This window comes from Dromiciops gliroides, chromosome 6, assembly GCF_019393635.1.
Source record: "Dromiciops gliroides isolate mDroGli1 chromosome 6, mDroGli1.pri, whole genome shotgun sequence".
Lineage (NCBI taxonomy): Eukaryota > Metazoa > Chordata > Mammalia > Microbiotheria > Microbiotheriidae > Dromiciops > Dromiciops gliroides.
In genome coordinates, this window is record NC_057866.1 from 9,360,893 (window position 1) to 9,379,706 (window position 18,814).

At 62.9% G+C, this 18,814-nt stretch overlaps 1 protein-coding gene across 2 annotated transcripts; it reads right to left on the minus strand.

Moving 5' to 3' along the window:
- Positions 1–336: 336 nt before the first annotated feature.
- Positions 337–17,917, minus strand: PCNX3 (pecanex 3). Of its 2 annotated transcripts, none has more exons than XM_043970786.1 (35): positions 17,723–17,917; positions 16,654–16,841; positions 16,469–16,568; positions 16,254–16,293; positions 16,031–16,126; positions 14,752–15,905; positions 14,476–14,606; positions 14,211–14,386; positions 13,745–13,841; positions 13,194–13,329; positions 12,867–13,027; positions 12,259–12,412; positions 11,995–12,027; positions 11,629–11,800; positions 11,432–11,542; positions 11,246–11,337; positions 11,031–11,140; positions 10,822–10,927; positions 10,478–10,570; positions 9,913–10,063; positions 8,961–9,105; positions 8,649–8,826; positions 7,945–8,053; positions 7,697–7,826; positions 7,412–7,470; positions 7,101–7,316; positions 5,689–5,942; positions 3,750–3,980; positions 3,341–3,444; positions 3,058–3,205; positions 2,748–2,978; positions 1,795–2,069; positions 1,571–1,698; positions 990–1,339; positions 337–899 (listed from the first exon to the last, which is right to left on the minus strand). In XM_043970786.1, exons 1-35 carry the CDS (start codon positions 17,873–17,875, stop codon positions 693–695), a joined length of 6,219 nt encoding a protein of 2,072 aa, XP_043826721.1. In that variant the 5' UTR covers positions 17,876–17,917; the 3' UTR covers positions 337–692. The 2 variants fall into 2 exon arrangements, with proteins under 2 accessions (XP_043826721.1, XP_043826722.1); XM_043970787.1 differs by having other exon boundaries at positions 14,476–14,602; positions 14,751–15,905.
- Positions 17,918–18,814: the final 897 nt, after the last annotated feature.

The following is an 18,814-nucleotide window of genomic DNA, read 5'->3' on the forward strand; positions in this document are numbered from 1 at the left end:
TGCCTCCCACTTCAGACTGGGCACTCCCAAGGGCAGGGGCCTTTCTTTGTATGCCCAGCACCGTTCTGGGGGCCTGGACAACCCAAGGGTTCCCAGAGCATCTTTTAAATGATCCTGAGGAACAGGGGCTGATGGTCTATAGACAGGCTGCAATCTACACCACTGGAGGGACCCTCCACAGGGCTGAGATCCGGGAGTCCTCCCAACGCCCTTGGACTCAGGAGTCCTTCCAGGGCTGGGCTGCCCAGCCTCTGCTCTGAGAGCAGCCCAGTGAGCATTCACCGAAGCCCTTCTATCCTCCTTCCTCACCCCGCAAAATGAGCAAAGAAAACTCCAACCAAAATCAAAAATAGTGTTATTAATTCTGGTGTCTCAGAAGCAGAAAAAAAAAAAAAGGAAAAAAAAGACCCCTCCCCCCCTCCTTTCTTCCCGAGCTTCGGCCCCAAGCTCCAGGGCCCTGGGAGGTGGGATGGGGGCTAACATCTCCCTCCCTGACCGAGCCCCGGCTCTGGCCCGAGGGGAGCGAGGCCCCTGAGTCCCGAGTCCTGGCCCCCAGCGAAGAGGGCCCCGCCCCCTGGCTCCGGAGTGCTGAACGGGACCAGCCCATCGGTTTGGCGAGCTGAGACCCAGGCTGGGCTCTGGGTCCCCTGAGCACTCGGTTGCTCTGTCCCATCAGGCTCAGGACCAACCGGTCAGTATTGGTGGTCCAGTAAGGGCTGGGCTGCTGGGCTCTCCCGCTCCTCTGGAGGGGCCACCCAGTTGCCCCCACCCCCAGGGGTCCCAGCTTCAGAAGGTCTGGCTGATAGAGAAGGCTCCTGAGCAGGGCCAGGCGGGGAAGTGTCCGTGCTGACATCCGGGCTGAGGCTGAGGCCGAGGTCCAAAGGGGAGGTGCTGGGCGCCTGAGAGAGGGACAGCCAGGCTTCACCACGCTAGGCTCTGAGCCGGCCCCTGGGCAGCCCTGCCTGCCCCCACCCCCCACAGCACCTTACCTGAGATCGGAGGGGGCCTCCTTTGGGGCTGCCCGAGGCCGCTTCCCCATCAGAACCTCCAAGACCTTTCTTGCCTCCCAAGCTCCACTTGCCACTGAGGCCCTCATAGCTGAAGGGGGCAGGTGTGCCAGCCTGGGGTGGCGGGGGACCTTCCGGGGGGGCAGGTGAGGCAGGCACGGGGGAAGGGGCTGGTGCTGGGAGCCGGGGAGCGCCCATGGGTGGGGGCCACTGGAGGGAAGGGGGCCCACCCTCTCTCCGTCGTCGTGAGGAAAAGCCGTCGCCGGCCCCACTCAGGGAGGGCCGCAGTGTCCAGCCCAGACCCAGGCCCAGGGGGAAGGGCTGCTCTCGGGCTGGGGAAGGGACAGACCAAACAGAGATCAAACAGAGACAAGCCTTCCCCGCTTCCCCCTTCCTCCCAAGTCCCCCCCCAACCCTCAATCACCAGGCTCCCTGCTCTGGCAAACCATGGGATCGTTCTGGGCCCATTTCCTCATCTATAAAATGGGAGTTGGGGTGAGGAAGGGGCTTCCTCAGATCTGAGCCAAGGTCTTTCTGTGAACACCCCCCCAGTGCTTCCTTACCGGCGGGGGTCTCAGGGGTGGGGTGAGGAGCCGGAGGGTTATTGCTGATGGAGGATGAGCCACCCCCACAGTCAGAGTCGTCCACGTTTCCGCCACTGTTACAGCCGGCCCCGCAGCCCTTCTGAAGCCTGGGTGGAGGACACAGGCTCAGGGAGGCCGACCCACGTCACCGCCTCGTCTGTTGCCCGCCCCCCCCCCCCCCCCCGGCCAGGGCCCTCCCTTACCTCTCCCAGCTGCGCAGGAGCCAGTTGGCGATGGCCTGGAGACTGACCGGGCCCCCCCAGAGGGCTTGCAGCTGTGGGTGGCTGCCCGCAAAGGAGGTGGTGAGAGGAGACACATAGATGGGGTAGCCCAGGGGCTGATCACAGGACGAGTTGATCATGTTCCGCAGCGCCTGCTTGGCATTCTGGATGCTGCCGCGCTCTGGGTTGCGGTTCCGGAGAAAGACGAGCTCCTGCTGCTGGCCGGCCCACAGGCCCCGCACGCACTCGCGGTTCACCTGCAGGTCAGGGGTGGAAGGTGCTCTGCTCAGCCCTGAGGGGTGGGCCACACTCGAGGGCAGTCTGGCCGCCCCTCCCTCCCCGATCAAGGCTGCCGTGCCCGGCCCCCTCCACTTCTCACACTCGTCTGCTACTACGTCACCACAACCACAACGCCAAGCACTCGGGGCACGTCATCCCTCTGGGAGGCTCAGAGGTCAGAGGCAGGAGGGAAGCCCACTGACACTTGACATATGACGTATGCTTAGGCGGTCTTGAAAGGGTGATCGGAAAAGGGACCAACAGGGCCCTGCTGCAGCCACTGGCCTCCTGGGGGCCCCGAGAAGCAGATGCCAAAGGGAGATAAGGAAGATCAAATGCCATCTTCTTAGCTGGGTGACCCTGGGCAAGTCACATAACAACCCTAGGCCTCAGTTTCCCCATGTGTAACATGATGAGGTTGGACTCCACAGCCTCTAAGGTCTGGCTAGCCCTCAACCTCTGACCCTTTGGTCATGTGATCAACTGTAGGAAGGCAGGGACGAGAGCCTCCGTCCCCAGCTCTCGGCACACAGCGGATGCTTACGAGATGCTCACGGACAGACTGACGACGTCTCCTCTGTCGTTTAAGCTTGGGGGGCCCTGCCTGAACCTGCCTCCCCCCATCCCCCGGCCCTGGGTTAACCCCTAGAGGAGACCTTGATGACGCGGAAGCTGAGGTGCCTGCGGTTAAGCATGATGATCTTGTACTCGTCCGAGGCATCGTCCATGACATGCCGCAGCGCCAGCAGTGCCGGTGTGTTGCTGAGGATGGCACTGCGCCAGGCCGGGTCGCCCTCGTGGGAGATCACTAGGCGTTCTTCGTTGGCCGCGATGGCGTCATAAAGCACGGCGGGCTCCTCGTACTCGTCCGGGGACGTGAAGTGGTCCTGGGGGGAGCAAGTGGGCATCGGGCCTTTGCCTTCCCGGGCTGCCCGCCTTCCACCCCCCCAGCACCAAGCCACCAACCTGGTGGAGCTTGAGGGCCATTCGGACCCCTGGGGCAACCACGCGGTGCAGAAGGTCCATGTCGGCAAAGACCCACTCGTCCCGTGGGGAGGTGATGCGGAAGTCCCCCTTGAACAGGGCGTGTAGGCCATAGAGAAAGGGCTCTAGGCTGCGGGAGGGAGATGCGTGGCAGGGTTGCGGAGGGGAGGGATGGGGAGGCAGGGGGCCAGGAAGGAGGGGGGCTGCAGGGCGGTCTAGGGGCAGAGGCTGAGGGGTGGGGTGGGCTCCCCAGGACCAAACTCACCTGGCTGCCATGCTGTGGGATGCTGTCCCCAAAGCCCGGCGGCCCAGCACACACAGCCCAAAGCACAGGGTGACGAGAGGTGAATTCCAGTCATGCTCCATGGGCTGAGACACAACCCCCCCCCCAAGAGCCTGGCTCAGAGCCAGGCCTTGGGGGTGGGGCAGAAAAGGACAAACCCCGGAACGTGCCCCATTAGGCAGCAGGTCTCTTCCCCAAGGGCTCCAAAGTCCTCAAGGTGGGAACCACCACATATGACAGGTGCCCAATGTGTGTGAGCCAGACCTAGTTCCCTGGTGATCCAGAACCACCACACATGACAGGTGCCTAATGTGTGTGAGCCAGATCTAGTTCCCTGGTGATCCGGGAGCTGCTCCCTGACCCCAGATCCCAGCCCCTGGCCTCAGCTCACCTGACCCCGTCTGGCAGCACAGTACTGGATCCAGTCAAGATGGACGGCACAGAAGGCCGGCAGCGAGAGGCCAGCCAGCCGCAGGTCATAGTCCTCATCCACGCTCAGGGAGAAGGTAGGGTCTGAGTCGGCATAGCCAGGGGCACGCACGGGCCGAAGGGCTGCCCCGATGCCCTCGTGGCTCAGCCAGGTCTCCAGCTTGGGAGAGCGGCTCACATAATAGATGATGCTCTGAGGAAAGAGGGAGGACACGGGGTTAGATGAACCCCTGGGGAGTAAGCAAGCCCTGGGGGATGGCGATGGGCACAGATAGGCCCTGGTGGGGTGACAAATCCCATGGAAAACTGAGCGGCCCTTCTCCATACGAACGAATGTCATCCTTCAACAACATGCGAGGGGCAGCTAGAGTCCAGCTGGGCCTGCCACACTTGCCCTCCAGGAGCCCAAAACACAGTCTGCAGCTCCGGCCTGGCACCCCTACGCCAGGACCTCTGGCTAAGCCTCAGAGGCAGCAGCTCCACTGCAAAATACGCAGCCGCATCATCACCCCGGGGCCGCCCCGTCTCACCCTGAGGATCATCAAAGAACACGCCCAGCACAGGTGCCATATACACATCAGCTATCCCGATAATGAGCTGGAGTTCTCTTCTCCGCCCCCAGGGAGCAATGGCCCCACTAAAGAGGGCACATTGTCTAAACCACAGCAAACTATCTAAGCTCGAGCTGAAGTGAGGGGAAGGGGAGCTGGCTGAGGGGGTGCAAAAGGCCATGGACTGGGGGTACCTGGGGGCCCCGAGTTTGAATCTTGCCTCGTCCCTAACAATAGGAGTGACTCTGGGTTTGTTTCCCCCCCCACATTCCCCCTTCCCCAGATATAAGATGGGGCCTCCGAGGCCCCTCCCAACTGCATGTGTGAGTCTTGGGCCCGAGGGGCCCTGTAGCTGAGGGTCACAGGGTACTGGGGAGGACAGTAACAGGAGCCCAAGACTCCCAGAGAGGAGAGGACAGGGATGCCTGCACCCCAACGGGGCAACTGCATTTTGTTTGTCGGTTGGGCTTTGTCCAGTGCTGTGGGAGGGGAGAGTTGACAGACTAGAGGGGAGGGGTGGCAGTGGGCGAGCCAGCGGGAAAGATGTGCCCAGAACGTGTCCTGCTTTGATTCTCGGCTCAGGGTGACTGAGCCTGACCCTGGCCAGCAATTCTGGCAGACTCTGAAGCTGCCGTGGGGCCGGGCACCGGGGTGGGGGACGACAGACTGACGACAACCCCGGTTTGGATGGCGGGCTCCGTGTGGGCAGTGCCAGGGTCAGGTGGGAAAGGGCAGGGGGTCAGGGGATGATGGACACCTCTCCATCAGTCACCGCAAAGGATGATGGCCTGGGCGATGGCCCGGCATCTGAGGAGGAATCTGAATGACACCCGGAGCTCTGACGCCCACCACCTTCGCTGGGGATGACCCCCTATCCAGCTCAGGCAACAAGAGCCACTGGCAGGTGTTGTCACTGACCAAAGACAGGGCAACAGGAAGAAGACAGGACTGGCCCACAGCTGGGCATGGGCGTGGGCGGAGGCATGACGACTCTCCTGCGGAATTTAAGGGGCTCTAGTCCTCAAGCCCGAGGCAGCACGGCCTGGGATCAAATCCCAGTTCTGGTGCTACTAGGGCAAGCCTAACTTGGTCCCCTGCCCCTCATCTGTAAGATGCAGATAACGGAACACACGGGGTGGGGGAGGGTGGGGGTGCTGTGAGGATCAAAGCACTTTGCCAATGACAGCCCTCAGAAGCTGTGCAACTGCCCAGGTGGGATAGGAACCAGAGATGGATCCTTCAAGTGGCTCTCCCCATGCACCTCTGCTTCCCGTGGGGAGGCTCGGGCTGGAAGCTGCCATGGTCACCATACGGCCAGCAGCCTTCCCCTCCTGCCACAGTGGCCAGTACCTTGACGTAGTAGGTGATGAGGATCTTCCTCAGGTCAAACACCTGCAGCATGGAGGCAGCGTTGTTGTCGCTGATGCTGTAGCCCTCCAGCACGTACTTGCTGGCGGTCACTTCCCAGGCCAGCCAGCGCTGCCCAAAGGCAGCGTTGAAGGACAGCACGCGGGGCAGGTGACCCGGCTCGCAGCAGCAGCAGCCCTCGTCCTCTTCTACTCCCTCCGTGATGGCCTCCACCTCCCGCTGCTGGCAGTAGGTCCCTGGAAGGAGAGGCGCAGGCGCTGAAGACGGAGGCATCCAGCACTTGGGGGTCCCGCCAACCCCCTCTCCAGCCTGGCCCTCCAGAATCAGCTTCTCTTGGCTTCAGGTTCCCCACCTCGGGGGAAGGAGGGAGAGGAACTGCCCTCAAATATCTGCAGGGTGCCCGAGGGGCAGACAGATCAGAGGCACTCTGCTCGCCCTCACTGGAGGCAAAGCTGCCAGCTCTGGCTTCCTGAGGATTAAAAACTGCCCAAAGGTGGAACACACTGCCCTGATAGATGCCAAGTTCTCCATCACCAGCAGTCTCCAAACCCACGCTGGGTGGCCCCCTGCCAGGGCATTTCTACCCCCCTCTGGCTGTGGCTTTGTGCCCCTGCAGCCCTCGCCAATTCTAGGACCACGGTTCTGCAGTGAGAGGACCTTGCCCACTGAGCACCCACAGCCTCCTCAATCACACCCCCAGCCCTGGGGGGCCGGCAGCGAAGCCTTTCTCAGAAACAAAGGTGGACAAAGGTTCCAATGACCACAAGAATCCTATGTAGAGCATCTGTGCCCCCTCTCTGGGAGACCTTTCTCCATTAATCCCCTTCACGCTAAAGCCAATTGATCCTGTCGAGAGCAGTCTGTAAGTGGCTGCTGTCCACACGCAGTCTCCCCCTTAGACTGGGAGCACCTCGAGGGCAGGAAACGTCTTCCGCTCACCCAGCAGTGCTTGGCTGAGGGCCTGGTGCATCGGGTGCTTAACTAGTGCTCGCTGACTCTGCTGAGGACCCGCTCTCCCCTCTGCCCCACACACACCCGCTCTCCCCTGGGCACACCTGGCCCTAAACCCTGCAGGTCTGGTTCCATCATGGCTGGCCCACCCCACCCTCCCCTCATCCAGGAGCCCGTCTCACCTTGACAACACTTCCATAAGGCTCTCTACCCACCCCCCTTTTCTGGAGGACCCAGGACTTCACCCTAAGCGGAATCCTCAGTGAGGAAGCCTGCCCTTACCCCCCAGCACAGGCCTGCCCCTAGTGGGAGCCTGGGGAATGTCTCCAGTGCTTTCCTGGCCTCACTGTGGGCACCCGTCGCCCCCCACCCCCACCCCCCAGGAGGCAGTCCTCACTCACACAACCTGTTCTCCTCCTCTACCTCTGCCCATGCCAACTTACCCCGGAACTCCAGGCCCCGCAGCTGGAAGGTGACGAGCCCGTTGCCGACCTCAATGAGGTGCACCAGGGCATTGAGGTAGTCAGAGGCCAGGATGAAGCAGTCCCCAGGGCTATAGTTGCCCCAGCGGCCGAGGGCCAGATCCCCACACAGTGTGTGCTGCAGCGAGCGTGTCAGGTGCTCGTAGAATATGGAGTTGAGATTGTTGTCATCGGCACCTGTTGCCAGGAACAGGCACAGGTGAGGGGACGCCTTTCTCCCCAAAAGCCCCCCATGGGCACTCAGTGCAGGCCACCTAGGAATAGGTACGCACCAGGGTTCCGATCCAGCTGGGTGGCCAGGCGGGTGTTGGAGTGATCTACTCGCTTAGTGCTGTGGGGGACAGGCACAGGTGTCAGCCCTCTGCTCAGTCCTCTCCATAGCTTCCAGCTGCACCACCCCTATGGCCCATTCCCCCCTCAGCTCAGGGCCACATTTGTGCTCAGCCTCCCCCCATCTCCCTTCCAGCCCCTCTCGATTGGCCCCACATCATCCTGGGAGCAGCCAGTGAGACAAAGGCTTAGTCAAACAGCTCAGCCACCCCCACCCTGTCACTCACTTGTAGTCTCGTTCCCAAAACTTTAGGGGCCGAGCGTAGGACATCAAAAAGACGGCACTGCCCAGCAGGGGGTTGAGAGGAGTGGAGAAGAGGGCAGAGAGCAAGGCCTGCACGAACAGCATGGCAGAGTCTGTGGCTGGGGGTCAAGGAGGTTAACTAGGAAGGTTGGCATGAAGGCGGCAGGCCCCTCCCCCAGCCTTCCCCTAACTGCCAGCCCCCCCCCCCAAGTCGTCTGTCCCACAGGGTACGAGGCACAGCAAAGGGCTGGGCGAAGGCGTGGAAGGCTGAGCCCCAGGTGATCTGCCAAGGTGCGATGTAGGTGAGCACGAAGCGGAGTTTGTACAGCAGGTCCCACAGCTAGAGAGGGGGAGCATGGGGAAACACAGGGTCAGCAGGAACATGGCTCCACCCAGGCCCCCAAACAAGCCAGGCTGGGCTGAGGCCCCACCCTGTTCTCCCAAGCCCGAGCTCCCTGGACCAGCTGTGGGTATTTGTTCCAAGCTGTAAGACACGGACCCTGACCAGGCTGAGCTCTGCCACCATCAGTCTGTCTGACCCAAGGGCAGCCGAGGCCCCCAACACAGAGAGGGATTGCTGCCCCTTTTCTCAGGCCCCAGGCGGGGAGCTGGTCTGTCAGCGAGCTGTGGGGGATCAGGCAGAGCCACAGACCTGCCTGCAGCAGGGAGAGGAAGGAGTGTGGGCCTCACGGACAGTCCACACAGTCATTTCTCCCACGCGATTTACATCAAAGTGGCAAGTCTGAGGGGCCAGGGTCTGACACCCACTATTTCTTCTAGCCCTCCCCACTGGCCTGCCCTCCCAGCCCCTGAGGAGCCCCCCAAAGCTGGCCCAGGTACCATCTCCTTGGGATCTCTCTGTGTGAGGTGGGCAGGATGGGGGGGGGAGCAGATCTGGAGGACCTGTGCCGTCTCCACCCCAGCAGTGGCCTCACCTTGCTGCAGAGCAGGGACATGAGGAAGTAGTCCAACAGGAAGCCCTGGGAGAGTCGCGGATAGTCGAAATGAAAGAGCAGGACCGTAAAGGCCAAGGTCAGGTACTGCTGGGGTGGGCAGCAGAAAGCCGAGCGCAGAAGCTTCAGTCCGGCCACAGTCATCAGGAGGGCCCGACAGCTGGGGACGGGATGGGGAGGAGGGATCAGAGGGCCACATCCGTGTCAGATAGCCCACCCCTGCCCCGGGGAGGCTCCATCCCTGATTAGGACGGGGAAGGTGGGGGCCCCCAAAGAGCCCAGGGCCCCCCTCACTAGAGGCAGAACTTGTCTGGGCGGCCGCTGACGGTGTGGGCGTCGCCTGTGAGAGCGTTGAGCACCACGGCCGGGTAGATGAGGTACTTCTCCACACACTGGAGCCACGCGTACAGCTTCTCGAACCACATCAGCTGGGCCGCACCTGGGGAGCCAAAGCCGGCTTTATCCCTCTACGCCAGATCACGAGCCCCAAGAGACAAGGGGGCCGCGAGATCCTGTGACTGCAGGGGCTGATGGGAGTAGAGGCCATGGGAGGGAGCCAGCTGATGGGCGGCCAACAAAAGCCCTGGGCCCCGGCCCCTGAATGAACTTCGTCCCTAAGATGGCCCAAAGCCCTCCACGACTCCCAAGTACTGAACGTGGGGCCAGGGCTGTGCCAGACCCTTAGGGAGCCTCCACATTGCTGAGCGACAAGGGACCCGAGGGTGAGAAGACCACTGCCTAAGGCGAGCAGACCAAGACTGAACAGGGAGGGCTGGAGAAGGGCTGGAGCAACACCCAGATGGCGACACAGTGAGCGCCCCATGACAGGGGCCAAACCTCTGGGCAACTGAGTGCCCAGCAATCTGGAAGGACAGAGAGGGCATCGGGCAAAGGCGCCTTCCTTTGTTAAAGGGGCTGGGGTCCCTTTCACAGGGAGAGGAGGGGAACAGGGGGACGCTTCCCCCACTGACTGTAAAGTGCAAACAAAAGGCACCAGCAGCGGGGAGGAGCTGCTCTTCTCAGAGTTTTCCTCTGCTGGGACATTCTGGGGGCCCTGGGCCCCCAGACCAAAAGGAATTATGGGGTTTTTTGTCAGCTTTGGCACCCCCTCCTCTAGAGGCTGATCCCTCCATTCATTTGTCACTCAGTCCAACACCTGGCACCAAGCACGCCCAAAGAGAACGGAAGGTCTCTGAGGACAGGCCCTGGGCCCGGCTGCCGGGGGGCCATGGGGGGGGTCACTCACTGCGCACTTCAAACTGGCTGTACTCCTGGGACTTGAGCACGGGCTGGGAGAGGCAGAACCAAGGAAGCTGCTTGCGGAGCTGAGGCAGGAGGTAGTGGGTGAGGAAGCCCACCAGGCCAGCCAGGGAATAGAGGACAAAACCCAGGACAGACTGCGGAGAGGACGGGACGTCAGGCAGGAGCCACCGCCTCGCCCGGGGGACCCCTCCTTCTCAGGTGTCACAGGGCTGCCAAAAGCAGATGCTCGGGACCCGCGGGTGCATTCTAGGTTCAGGCCCTGCCTCTTACCCATCCTGGCAATGGGTGACCCTGGGCAAGGTGCTTCAAAGCAGCCTCTGTAGACTAAAGCGCAGACAGGTGCCGACCTGTGCCGCTTCCCCACTCGGCAGTTCCCCGTGCCAGGCCTTGTCCTGTCCCCCAAACTCAGAGAGAAGGGGGGAGGCAGCTGTGATCCTTGCCAGACCCTCAGGAGGGGGACCCACCGGGGTAATGGGGCAAGACAGAGAAGCTCCAGGCCAAGGCGCAGAGAGCAGAGCGGCCAGGACAGACCGCAGGCCCACACCCACCTTGAGGGCGATGAAGACAGTGCTGGCGCTGATGGCAAAGCTGAGGACGGCGATCACCGGGCACATCACAAGGTCTGAGTGCAAGATTTCCCGCTGGGGATAGGGGGGGCAGTAAGAGGGGCAGGGATGCTACTCAGTGGAGCCTGCCCACCCCCTCTGCCACTCTCCCCTCAGACTATCCTGGCTCCTGACCGGCCTCACCCTCCACTTGCACTCGCCCATCCTCCTGCCCTCTCCTGCCCCCCCAGACCCTGCCATGCTCCCCAGCTGCCCACAAACTAGCTCTCAGAAGCCCCTCTGGCTGGTACCCTGACACCAACGGCCACAGCGCCTCAGGGTCTCACCACAGACTGCCTCAGTTTGCCGGGCAGTGGGTCCGGGGCTTCTGCACGAGGGGTCTCTAGGTTCCGCTCCTCCAGGTCAGGGAAAAGCTTGGTGCGTATCAGAGACCTAGTAGAGATTGAAAGGGGTGAGTGAATCCACGGCCTTTGACTTGGGGACAAAGGGGGCAAGGGGCTCTGGCATTTTCATGGGGGGGAGGGCCTACACAGACCAGAGAACGGTGGGGTCACTGCTCTGGCGGCTGAGGTGGTAGGATATCGCCATCAGCAGGCCGCAGAAGACCGAGAAGAGCACAGGCACGTGCTGGTCTGGCCAGGGCGCCTGCAGGGGGGACAGAAGAGAGAGACTGGAGCCCTTCCCTGGCCTCCCACAATCCTCCACTGCTGCCCTGAGGCCTGGCAGCCCCCTTCCCAGCCTTGGCCCTACCTTAATGGCACCCAGACAGAAGCCGTAGAGCAGTGCAGCCGCCAAGAGGCTCCGCAGGAGACTGTGCAAGGCCGTGAGGGGGCTGGTGGTGGCTAAGAGGGAGGGGGGGCAGTCAGGTCTGGGCCGGCTCTTCTCCGGCATCCCCCCCCCACCCCGCAGGCCCTGGCCCAGGGCGCCTCCACCTACCTGTGCCCCCAAAGCCGTGCATGTCGATCTGCTCCAGCAGGTACATGAGGCAAGTGTTGACCTGGGGCAGGAGACCCAGGAGGAAGACGACGGGGAAGCACAAGGTAAAAACTGCAGGGACATCAGGAAGGAGCCATCGGCTTCTGCCCCGACGCCTGGAGAAGCCCCGCCCTCTCCCTGCCCCCCAGGGCGCTCACCAGTGGCAACATCTCGGGCACAGAAGAAGAATGGCGCGGAGAAGAGAGTGAGGCCGTAGAGAGAGACAGGGGGGAAGGGCAGGGCTGAGCCCAGGGCATCCAGAAGCCAGATAAGGAGACAGGAGCAGCAGAAGTAGACGGGCCGGCTGTAGGCAATCACCCAATTGTGGCCCTGGAGAAGAAGCCAGACGGGCACCTCCTGGAACTCGGACCCTCAGCCTTGGGAGCACCGTCAGACACAGCCCCCTCCACTGGCCCAGGCCCGGGGGTACCACCCCCCCAGCCCCCAGCGGCACCAGCCTCAGGCCCCTGCCCTACGCGGAGGTGAACCTACTTGCAGAGCTAGCCACCGGGGAAAGTACTCACGTGCATGGGAGAAGCAGCATCAGGCTGGACGCTCTGCAAGAAACGGGGACCGTGATTTCCAAAGGATCAAGCCGATCCAGGAGCCCTGGGCCACACAGCTTGAGGACGGCCGTGAGCTCAGGGCGAAGGAGGAGGGGAGGAGGGTCAGAGAGTGCGGGGCTAGCAGCAGCACAAGGTGGGGGGGCAGGGGTAGGATTGGGGCAGGCAGCAGCGTTGCGGGGGAGAGAGGGGCAGGGATAGGATGGGGGCCTGCAGGGGTCTAACCTTGAGCAGTGAGTACTGACAGGAAGCAATGACCAGGCAGAACTGGAAGACCCAGATGTCCCTGAAGAAGCCCTTGAGGAGGAGCAGGTAGCCCAGGAAGGCCACCAGACTGCCCAGCCAGACCACAAAGATGTTCTCCAGCACCCCACGAGTCCTGTGGGAGTTGCTGTGTCAAGGGGCCCCCCTGACCTGCTGGCAGGGGCACAGCCTTGTGCCGTGGAGCAAACCACCCCATCCTCGCACCATCACGGAGCATTTATCAAATGGACCCCAGGTCGGGCACTGTGCTGGCCATAAAGGCTTGTTCAATGGGGTGACACCAGGCCCCGGGTGCAGTGTTGGGCAGAGGCTGGCAGGCCCTGGATGAGAAGCTTGGGCACCTATCAGGTACTCTGGGGGCCAGGTGTGGGCACGCCTCCCACAGGTCGATGCCTGCTAACCACTCATGAGATGGGACCCTCAGAGATCAGAGATGGTCTAGTCACCCCCCCCCCCGTCCCCACAATGGGCTGAAGACACGGAGGCGAGGAGGCAAACGGCTCCAGTCCTCAGAGCCCCCAGGCTCACGCCTGTCACGCCCAAGCCCTTCCTGGGGCTGGGCGGCTCACCGGTCCAGCAGGGCCAGCAGGGCCAGCCGCTCGTAACGCACAGGGGTCCAGCGGCCAGGGAGGAGCCAATACTTGTAGCTGTGCTGAGGCCGAGGGGGGGCCTCCTCCATGAGGGTCTGCTCCTGGGACTCATGCAGGGAATCCTGGTCCAGTAGGTCAAACTGCTGGGCCAAGCCACAGACGTGAGGCCCAAGGTCTCCTCCCAAGGTGCTGGGGCCTCCTCAGGAGCAGGCCCAGTGTGCCCAAATAAAGGCACCTCTCTGCAGCCTGCCCTGGGAGCCAAGCTCTGTGCCCACTCCCTGAGCCTCTCTGGGGATCCCTTCTCACCTCCGGTATTTCCAGGGGCACCCTCCGGACCTGCATCCCTTGCAACACCACAGGACGGGGCTGGAGCAAGGCTAGACCGCCGGCTGCCTCAGGGACCTCAGCAGAGTGAAAGCTGGAGGAATGAGAGTGGCGGTCCCTGGAGGGAGAGGGGGAGAGAGGAACAGAGAGAGAGAGATAAGAGAGGAAAAGAGAGGAAAAGAAAAAAGGGTGGGGAGGGACAGGACAGAGAGGCAGAGGACCTGGAGGAGGGGCCCATGACACAAAGGCTGGGGGAAGCAAGGGATGGGGAGAAATATTCTAGGGAGTCCCCACCTGCCGCTCCCCTCCTCCCCTCAGCTGCCCATTCTCAGCCCCTCGTCCCTGCAGCACTCAAGGTGCTGGGGCCCCACGCCCTTCCTCAGAGGGATTGAAGGATTGGGAACCCGCAGGCAGACCCAGCATCCAGCTGCAGAAGGGAGCTACCCAGGCCCCTCAAGGACAAGCCCGGAGGAAGATTTGGGCCCGGCCAAAGTACGGGGCAGAACAAGAGGGACGAGGGTAGAAACACTCACCAGGCCCCATTGGTCCCTTGCTCCCCGCTCACTTGCTGTCCCACAGGGTTCTCGTAGCCACCCCCGGCCAGACCAAAGGTGTAGGACCGTCGCACCCCTAGGGGCGGGAAGCATAGAGCATCAAAGATGGGGCCTTAGCCCCAAGCCCCCCGAGCAGGAGAATCTGAGGGAAGGCCCAAGACTTGTACCCCTAAGGCTGGGTCAGAACAGAAAACAGGCCTCTAGGCTGAGAGGGCTCTCAGAGAGTCTGGTGTGCTAACTTCCTAGGTTCCTGACCAGGAGGGAGCCGTTCAATGTCTCTGTACCCATTCCTTCTTCAGTCAAACAGGGGGAACAAGCAGCAGGTCCTACCGAGGGCCCAGGGGACCCAGAGAGCAGGCCTGGGGCAGGGTGCAGAGAGGGCCAGAGGGATTGGGGCAACCCCTGGCCTGATGCCCCAAACAGGGACTGGGGAATGGGGGCTCACCACTCTCATCATAGAAGTAGTGCACGGCGCCCTCTGAGGTGTCATCAAAGGTACAAGCCTCGTGTACATTGGCTCCTGACCGAGGCAGCAGCAGAGATGAGGCAAAGTGGAGGGCTGAGGGTAGGGTCAGGGCTCGAGAGTGGGAGGCTGCACGGCCTCGCTGGGTTTCCTGCAGGCTGGAGGCCAGATGTACCCATCAGCCCCCGTGGGAAGCTTGGGGGGGGGGCCTCCCTGGGAGGTGGGGAGGAGACGGGGGCCAGCTTACCTAGGGGGAGACCCCATGACAGATGAGGGTGGGGTGGGGTTGCTCCCGGCGTTGTGGCGTCTCCGGATCGCCTGGGTCCGCCGCACGCTGCTTGACCGGTCCCGCTTGGTGCCCTCCTCGGCAGCCCCTCCGAAAGAAGCCCACACGCCCATGTATTACTCCTCTGCTCTCGGGTCCTCACCCTGCCCCGGATGGGCTTTATTCTGACATGGACCACATCCAACCCTCAAACCTCGCCCCACCCCACCCCCCCATCTTGCCCAGCCTGCACTCACCACCTCCAACTGCTCCTTCTTCCTGCAGTTCCCCCCGCCAACCAGGCTGGTTGGCAGTGGGGCCCCTTCGGCTCCCTAGAGCAAAGCTGTCTGATGGTGGCAGGGAAGCCAAGGCCACCGAGGGCTCGCCCCCAGCCTGGGCCTCCAGCTCTGCTTTGGAGCCTGCCAGGGGGGCCCGGAGACCATCACCCCCAGCCCCATCCATGCTGAGCACCCGAGCATGTGTCTTGGCACTGGCAGTGCTGGGGGTGCGCTGAGCTCCATATGGACGTTTGGGGGGTACTGTAGCCCCTTCTTCAGCCCCCCTGGGGGCCCGCCGTTTCCGGGGCCCACCCCCAGCCCCTCTGGACCCCTCAGGAGAGTAACAGGAAGTAGAGGAAGAGCTGTCGCTGCTGAAGCGAAGGCTGGATGCGGGGCTCAGCTCGCTGCCCTCACTGGTGTCCTCATCTTCAAAAAAGCCCCCACCTTCTAAAAGGGGGCGGCCTGGGGGAGGGTAGGGGCGTCGGGAAGCTCGGGTAGGGGGAGAATGCCGGCGGATCGGGGTTCTGCGTTTGCCTGGCCGAAGCAGAGCCAGGTCCTTGGGCCGGACAACCAGGAGGGGCTCAGGGCCCCCCGGGGGCGTCCCAGCTCCGATCACTGTGTCAAAGGAGCGCAGGGTATCGTCAGAGGGGACCCCGGCATCAGGGGAGGGAGGGAGGTCGCCTTCAGAGGGTGGGTCTGTGTCACTTCCCTCCCTGGGGTGGCCTGTGGGGGGACTGTCCAGGTGGGTAGAGTTGGTTTTCTCACTCTTGAAGCTGCTCAAAGTCTCCTTATCGGTGCCGCTATAACAAGAGTCGGAGGAGCCAGCCTTCTGGGGCACAGGGTCCCCGGAGCCCTGTCGGTCTAGGGGCTGATAGCCAGTCCCGCCACGCTTCTCCTTTCGGCTGCTGGTGCGCACGAGTGGCCGGTCGGGCAAAGTCAGGTTCAGAAAGCTTTTGCTTAACTCCTGGCTGAGGCTCCCTTTGAGCAGGGGACTCATGGGAGTGTCGGCCACACTTTCTCCACTCCAAGGGGTCCCCCTGTTTCCAGCCAGGGGAGATCGTTCTGAGGAGTCTGTGCTGGGCAGCGAAGGCTCCGGGGGAGGAGGCCCTGGGGGAGTCTGTGGGAGATCTCCAACTAGAAGGGAAATAAGCCAGAGAGGTAGCAGCTGTCACTTGTTTTGGGAGGGGACAGGACCCCAAAGCCTCAGAGGAGGCAGATGGTGGAGCAAGGCCCCCCCACCCCCCACTTGGGCCACTTACGAAGCTTCTCCGGAGAGCTCAGCTTCAGCATCTCGCGGTCTGCTGCTGTCACAATCACATTGTTGCTGCCTTGTTCTCGAACCAGCTCCTTGATGTCTGCAATGGGAATGGGGACACATCAGCTCTAATCCCTCGAGCTCTTAAGGGAGGGCAGGGGGCCAGGGCTCTGTACTGGCCCCAGGAGGGTCTCTGAGCCACCACGGAGGAAGCAACAAGTTCTCACCTCTCAGAGGCCCAGAGTCGTCGATTCGGGGAATCAGCTCCTGAAGAAGAAAGACATGGGTGTGAGGAAACAATTCCGAGGCTACATGGGCGAAGTCCCCAGAGCAGGGAGGAATGTGCAAGGGACAGAGCCTGGGAATCCCCAACAGGAGAGAGTTCCACCCTCCCCAGCCAAAGGGTGGAAGGGCCCGGAATGGACAACGAAGGCCAGCTCACCGTGACCTGATTGAACCCGAACACAGAGTGCTGGGAACTGCAGCGCACGGGAGGTGTGGAGCTCACTTTCCGAAACACCGTCATCTCCACCCCAGGATCCCTGAGTTTTGGGAATGAGAAGGTGAAGGCCCACCAGGCCAAGCCGGTCCCCTGACATTCAGCCCCGCCAGCCTTGCCCGACCTACCTGGCCACATCCCTGTCTCCAGGGGCAGGCTCTTCTTCTGCTTCCCCCAGGGTCGAGTTCCTCTTCTCCACAATCTCCCCCTGGTCGAACATGGCATGGAGCCGGTAGTTCACAGTCTTGATAGTGGTGAAGATGACAGCCACCACGAGGCAGTACACGGCCGCCACCAGCATGCTGGGGGGCAGAACCTGAGGGCACAGGTTGGGGCTAAGGGGGGCCTTCCCCGGCCTGGCCCCCACTACCAAACATCCTTGCCCTCACTTCACTTCTCCCCGCCCCAGACTCCAACCCTCCCCATCCCCTGTGCCTCAGTCTTCCCCCAGGCTCCTATGAAGACCGGGAAAGGTAGCACCACCATCAGGTAGGGGTACAGGTGGGAGCAGTTTCCTCCTCCCCCCTTGCCTGAGACCCCTTCCATTCACCATGTAAAGAAGCAGCCACCATGAGTACAGGTGTCTTCCCTCCCCCCATGCCTCGCTTTCTTGCTCTATGCCTCAGTTTCCCTGGGGCCTCACTCTGTACAGCAGGAAGGGCAACAGTTCCCAGACACATAAACCTAGACATATATGCAGGTATACCAGGGAACAGGCTGTCCTAGCCCTGCCCCCCACCCGGTTTCCACCCCCCTTCGCCATGTACAGGCAGGTGTACCTGGGAACTGGCTACCTCTGTTCCCCCCCTCCCCACCCATAGGCAGGTGTCCCCGCCTCAGTACCCCCCTCCCGCCTCAGTTTCCCCCCACACCTTGTACAGCAGGAAGGGCCGCGGCCCCCGGGGGTACAGGCAGGTGCCCCCCCATCACCTACAGCAGGAAGGGCCGCGGCCCCCGGGGGTACAGGCAGGTGCCCCCCCATCACCTACAGCAGGAAGGGCCACGGCCCCCAGGGGTCGGGCAGGTGCCCCCCCCCCCCGTCACCTACAGCAGGAAGGGCCGCGGCCCCCGGGGTCGGGCAGGTGCCCCCCGTCACCTACAGCAGGAAGGGCCGCGGCCCCCGGGGGTACAGGCAGGTGCCCCCCGTCACCTACAGCAGGAAGGGCCGCGGCCCCCGGGGTCGGCAGGGCCCCTCACCATGTAGAGCAGGAAGGGCAGCGCCAGCAGCAGCAGCCAGGTGTACAGGTGGAAGCAGTTGGAGAAGGTGCTCTGGTGCGGGTCGAAGAACCAGCCGCCCGTGAGCGAGGCCCACACGCCCTGGCGCAGGATCTGCAGCACCTGGGAGCCCATGGCCGCCCGGGGGGGGCGGCGCCGTCCGCGGGCCCGGGCCCGGGGCCCTCATGGGCGGCCCCGCGCCCGGCCCCTCGCCGCCCCCCCCGCCCCCCGCCGCCCCCGCCGCATGCGGGGCCCGCGCCCCCCCCCCCGCCCCCCCTGCCGCGCGGCCCCGCCCCGCCCGACGGAGGACCCGCCGCCGCCTCCGCCGCCGGCCGGCCGCAGCTCGTGCGTCCCGGGCCTCCGCGCTCGCTCCCGACGACGCTCCCGCTCCCGGTGCCGGCCCCGGCGCGGGGGGAGGGGTGTGGGGAGGGGGCGGTGAAGGCCGGAAGCAGGAGCCGTGAGCCGCCAGCTGCCGGACGCGCATGCGCCCGCCGGACCCGGGCGGGGGACCCGGAAAGGGAAAATCGCCACGAAGAACTGCGCACGCGCCGAAGTGCCGAAAACGGTAGTGCGCAGGCGCCCGCGCCAAGCGCCCTGATCTTTGGGCGGGGTCAGACGGAGGTGGGGGGGAGGGAAGGGGGGAGGAGCAATCCCGGCTAGAAATACGGAGGGGCGGGGAGAGGAAAAAAAAAAAAGGTAGCCAAAGCGCCTGCGCAATGGTGGCAAAGGCCGATAAGTGGCTCCGGAGAAGCGATCGGCCGACTAGGAACTAAATCCCGCCTTTGAAGTTGGGGCCTGTCATTCAACCTGTCATTCAATAAGCATTTATGAAGCAGCTGCTACATGCCTGGCACGATACAAAGAAAGGCAAAAAACCCCCAGTAACTGCCCTCAAGGAGCTTACATTCTTGGGGGGTGGGGGCAACGATATGCAAACAATTGCGTACATACGATATAAGGGTTTAAGTCAACGGAGTCAGAAAGACCCGAGTTCAGATCCTACCCCAGATACGAACACTAGGATTCGCAGGGCAAGTTCTGTGGGTCTCATCTGTAGAATGGGGAACGGCTGTG

Bases quoted from the DNA above. Each gene is read 5' to 3' on its own strand.
- PCNX3 (XM_043970786.1), bottom strand. From the start codon at position 17,875: ATGGGCTCCCAGGTGCTGCAGATCCTGCGCCAGGGCGTGTGGGCCTCG. The intron at 3,445-3,749 runs GTGAGCTGAGGC...GTTGTGTCTCAG, and splicing joins GTGCTGCCAGACGGGGTCAG to CCCATGGAGCATGACTGGAA. The intron at 1,699-1,794 runs GTAAGGGAGGGC...TCCTCCACCCAG, and splicing joins CTCCTGCGCAGCTGGGAGAG to GCTTCAGAAGGGCTGCGGGG.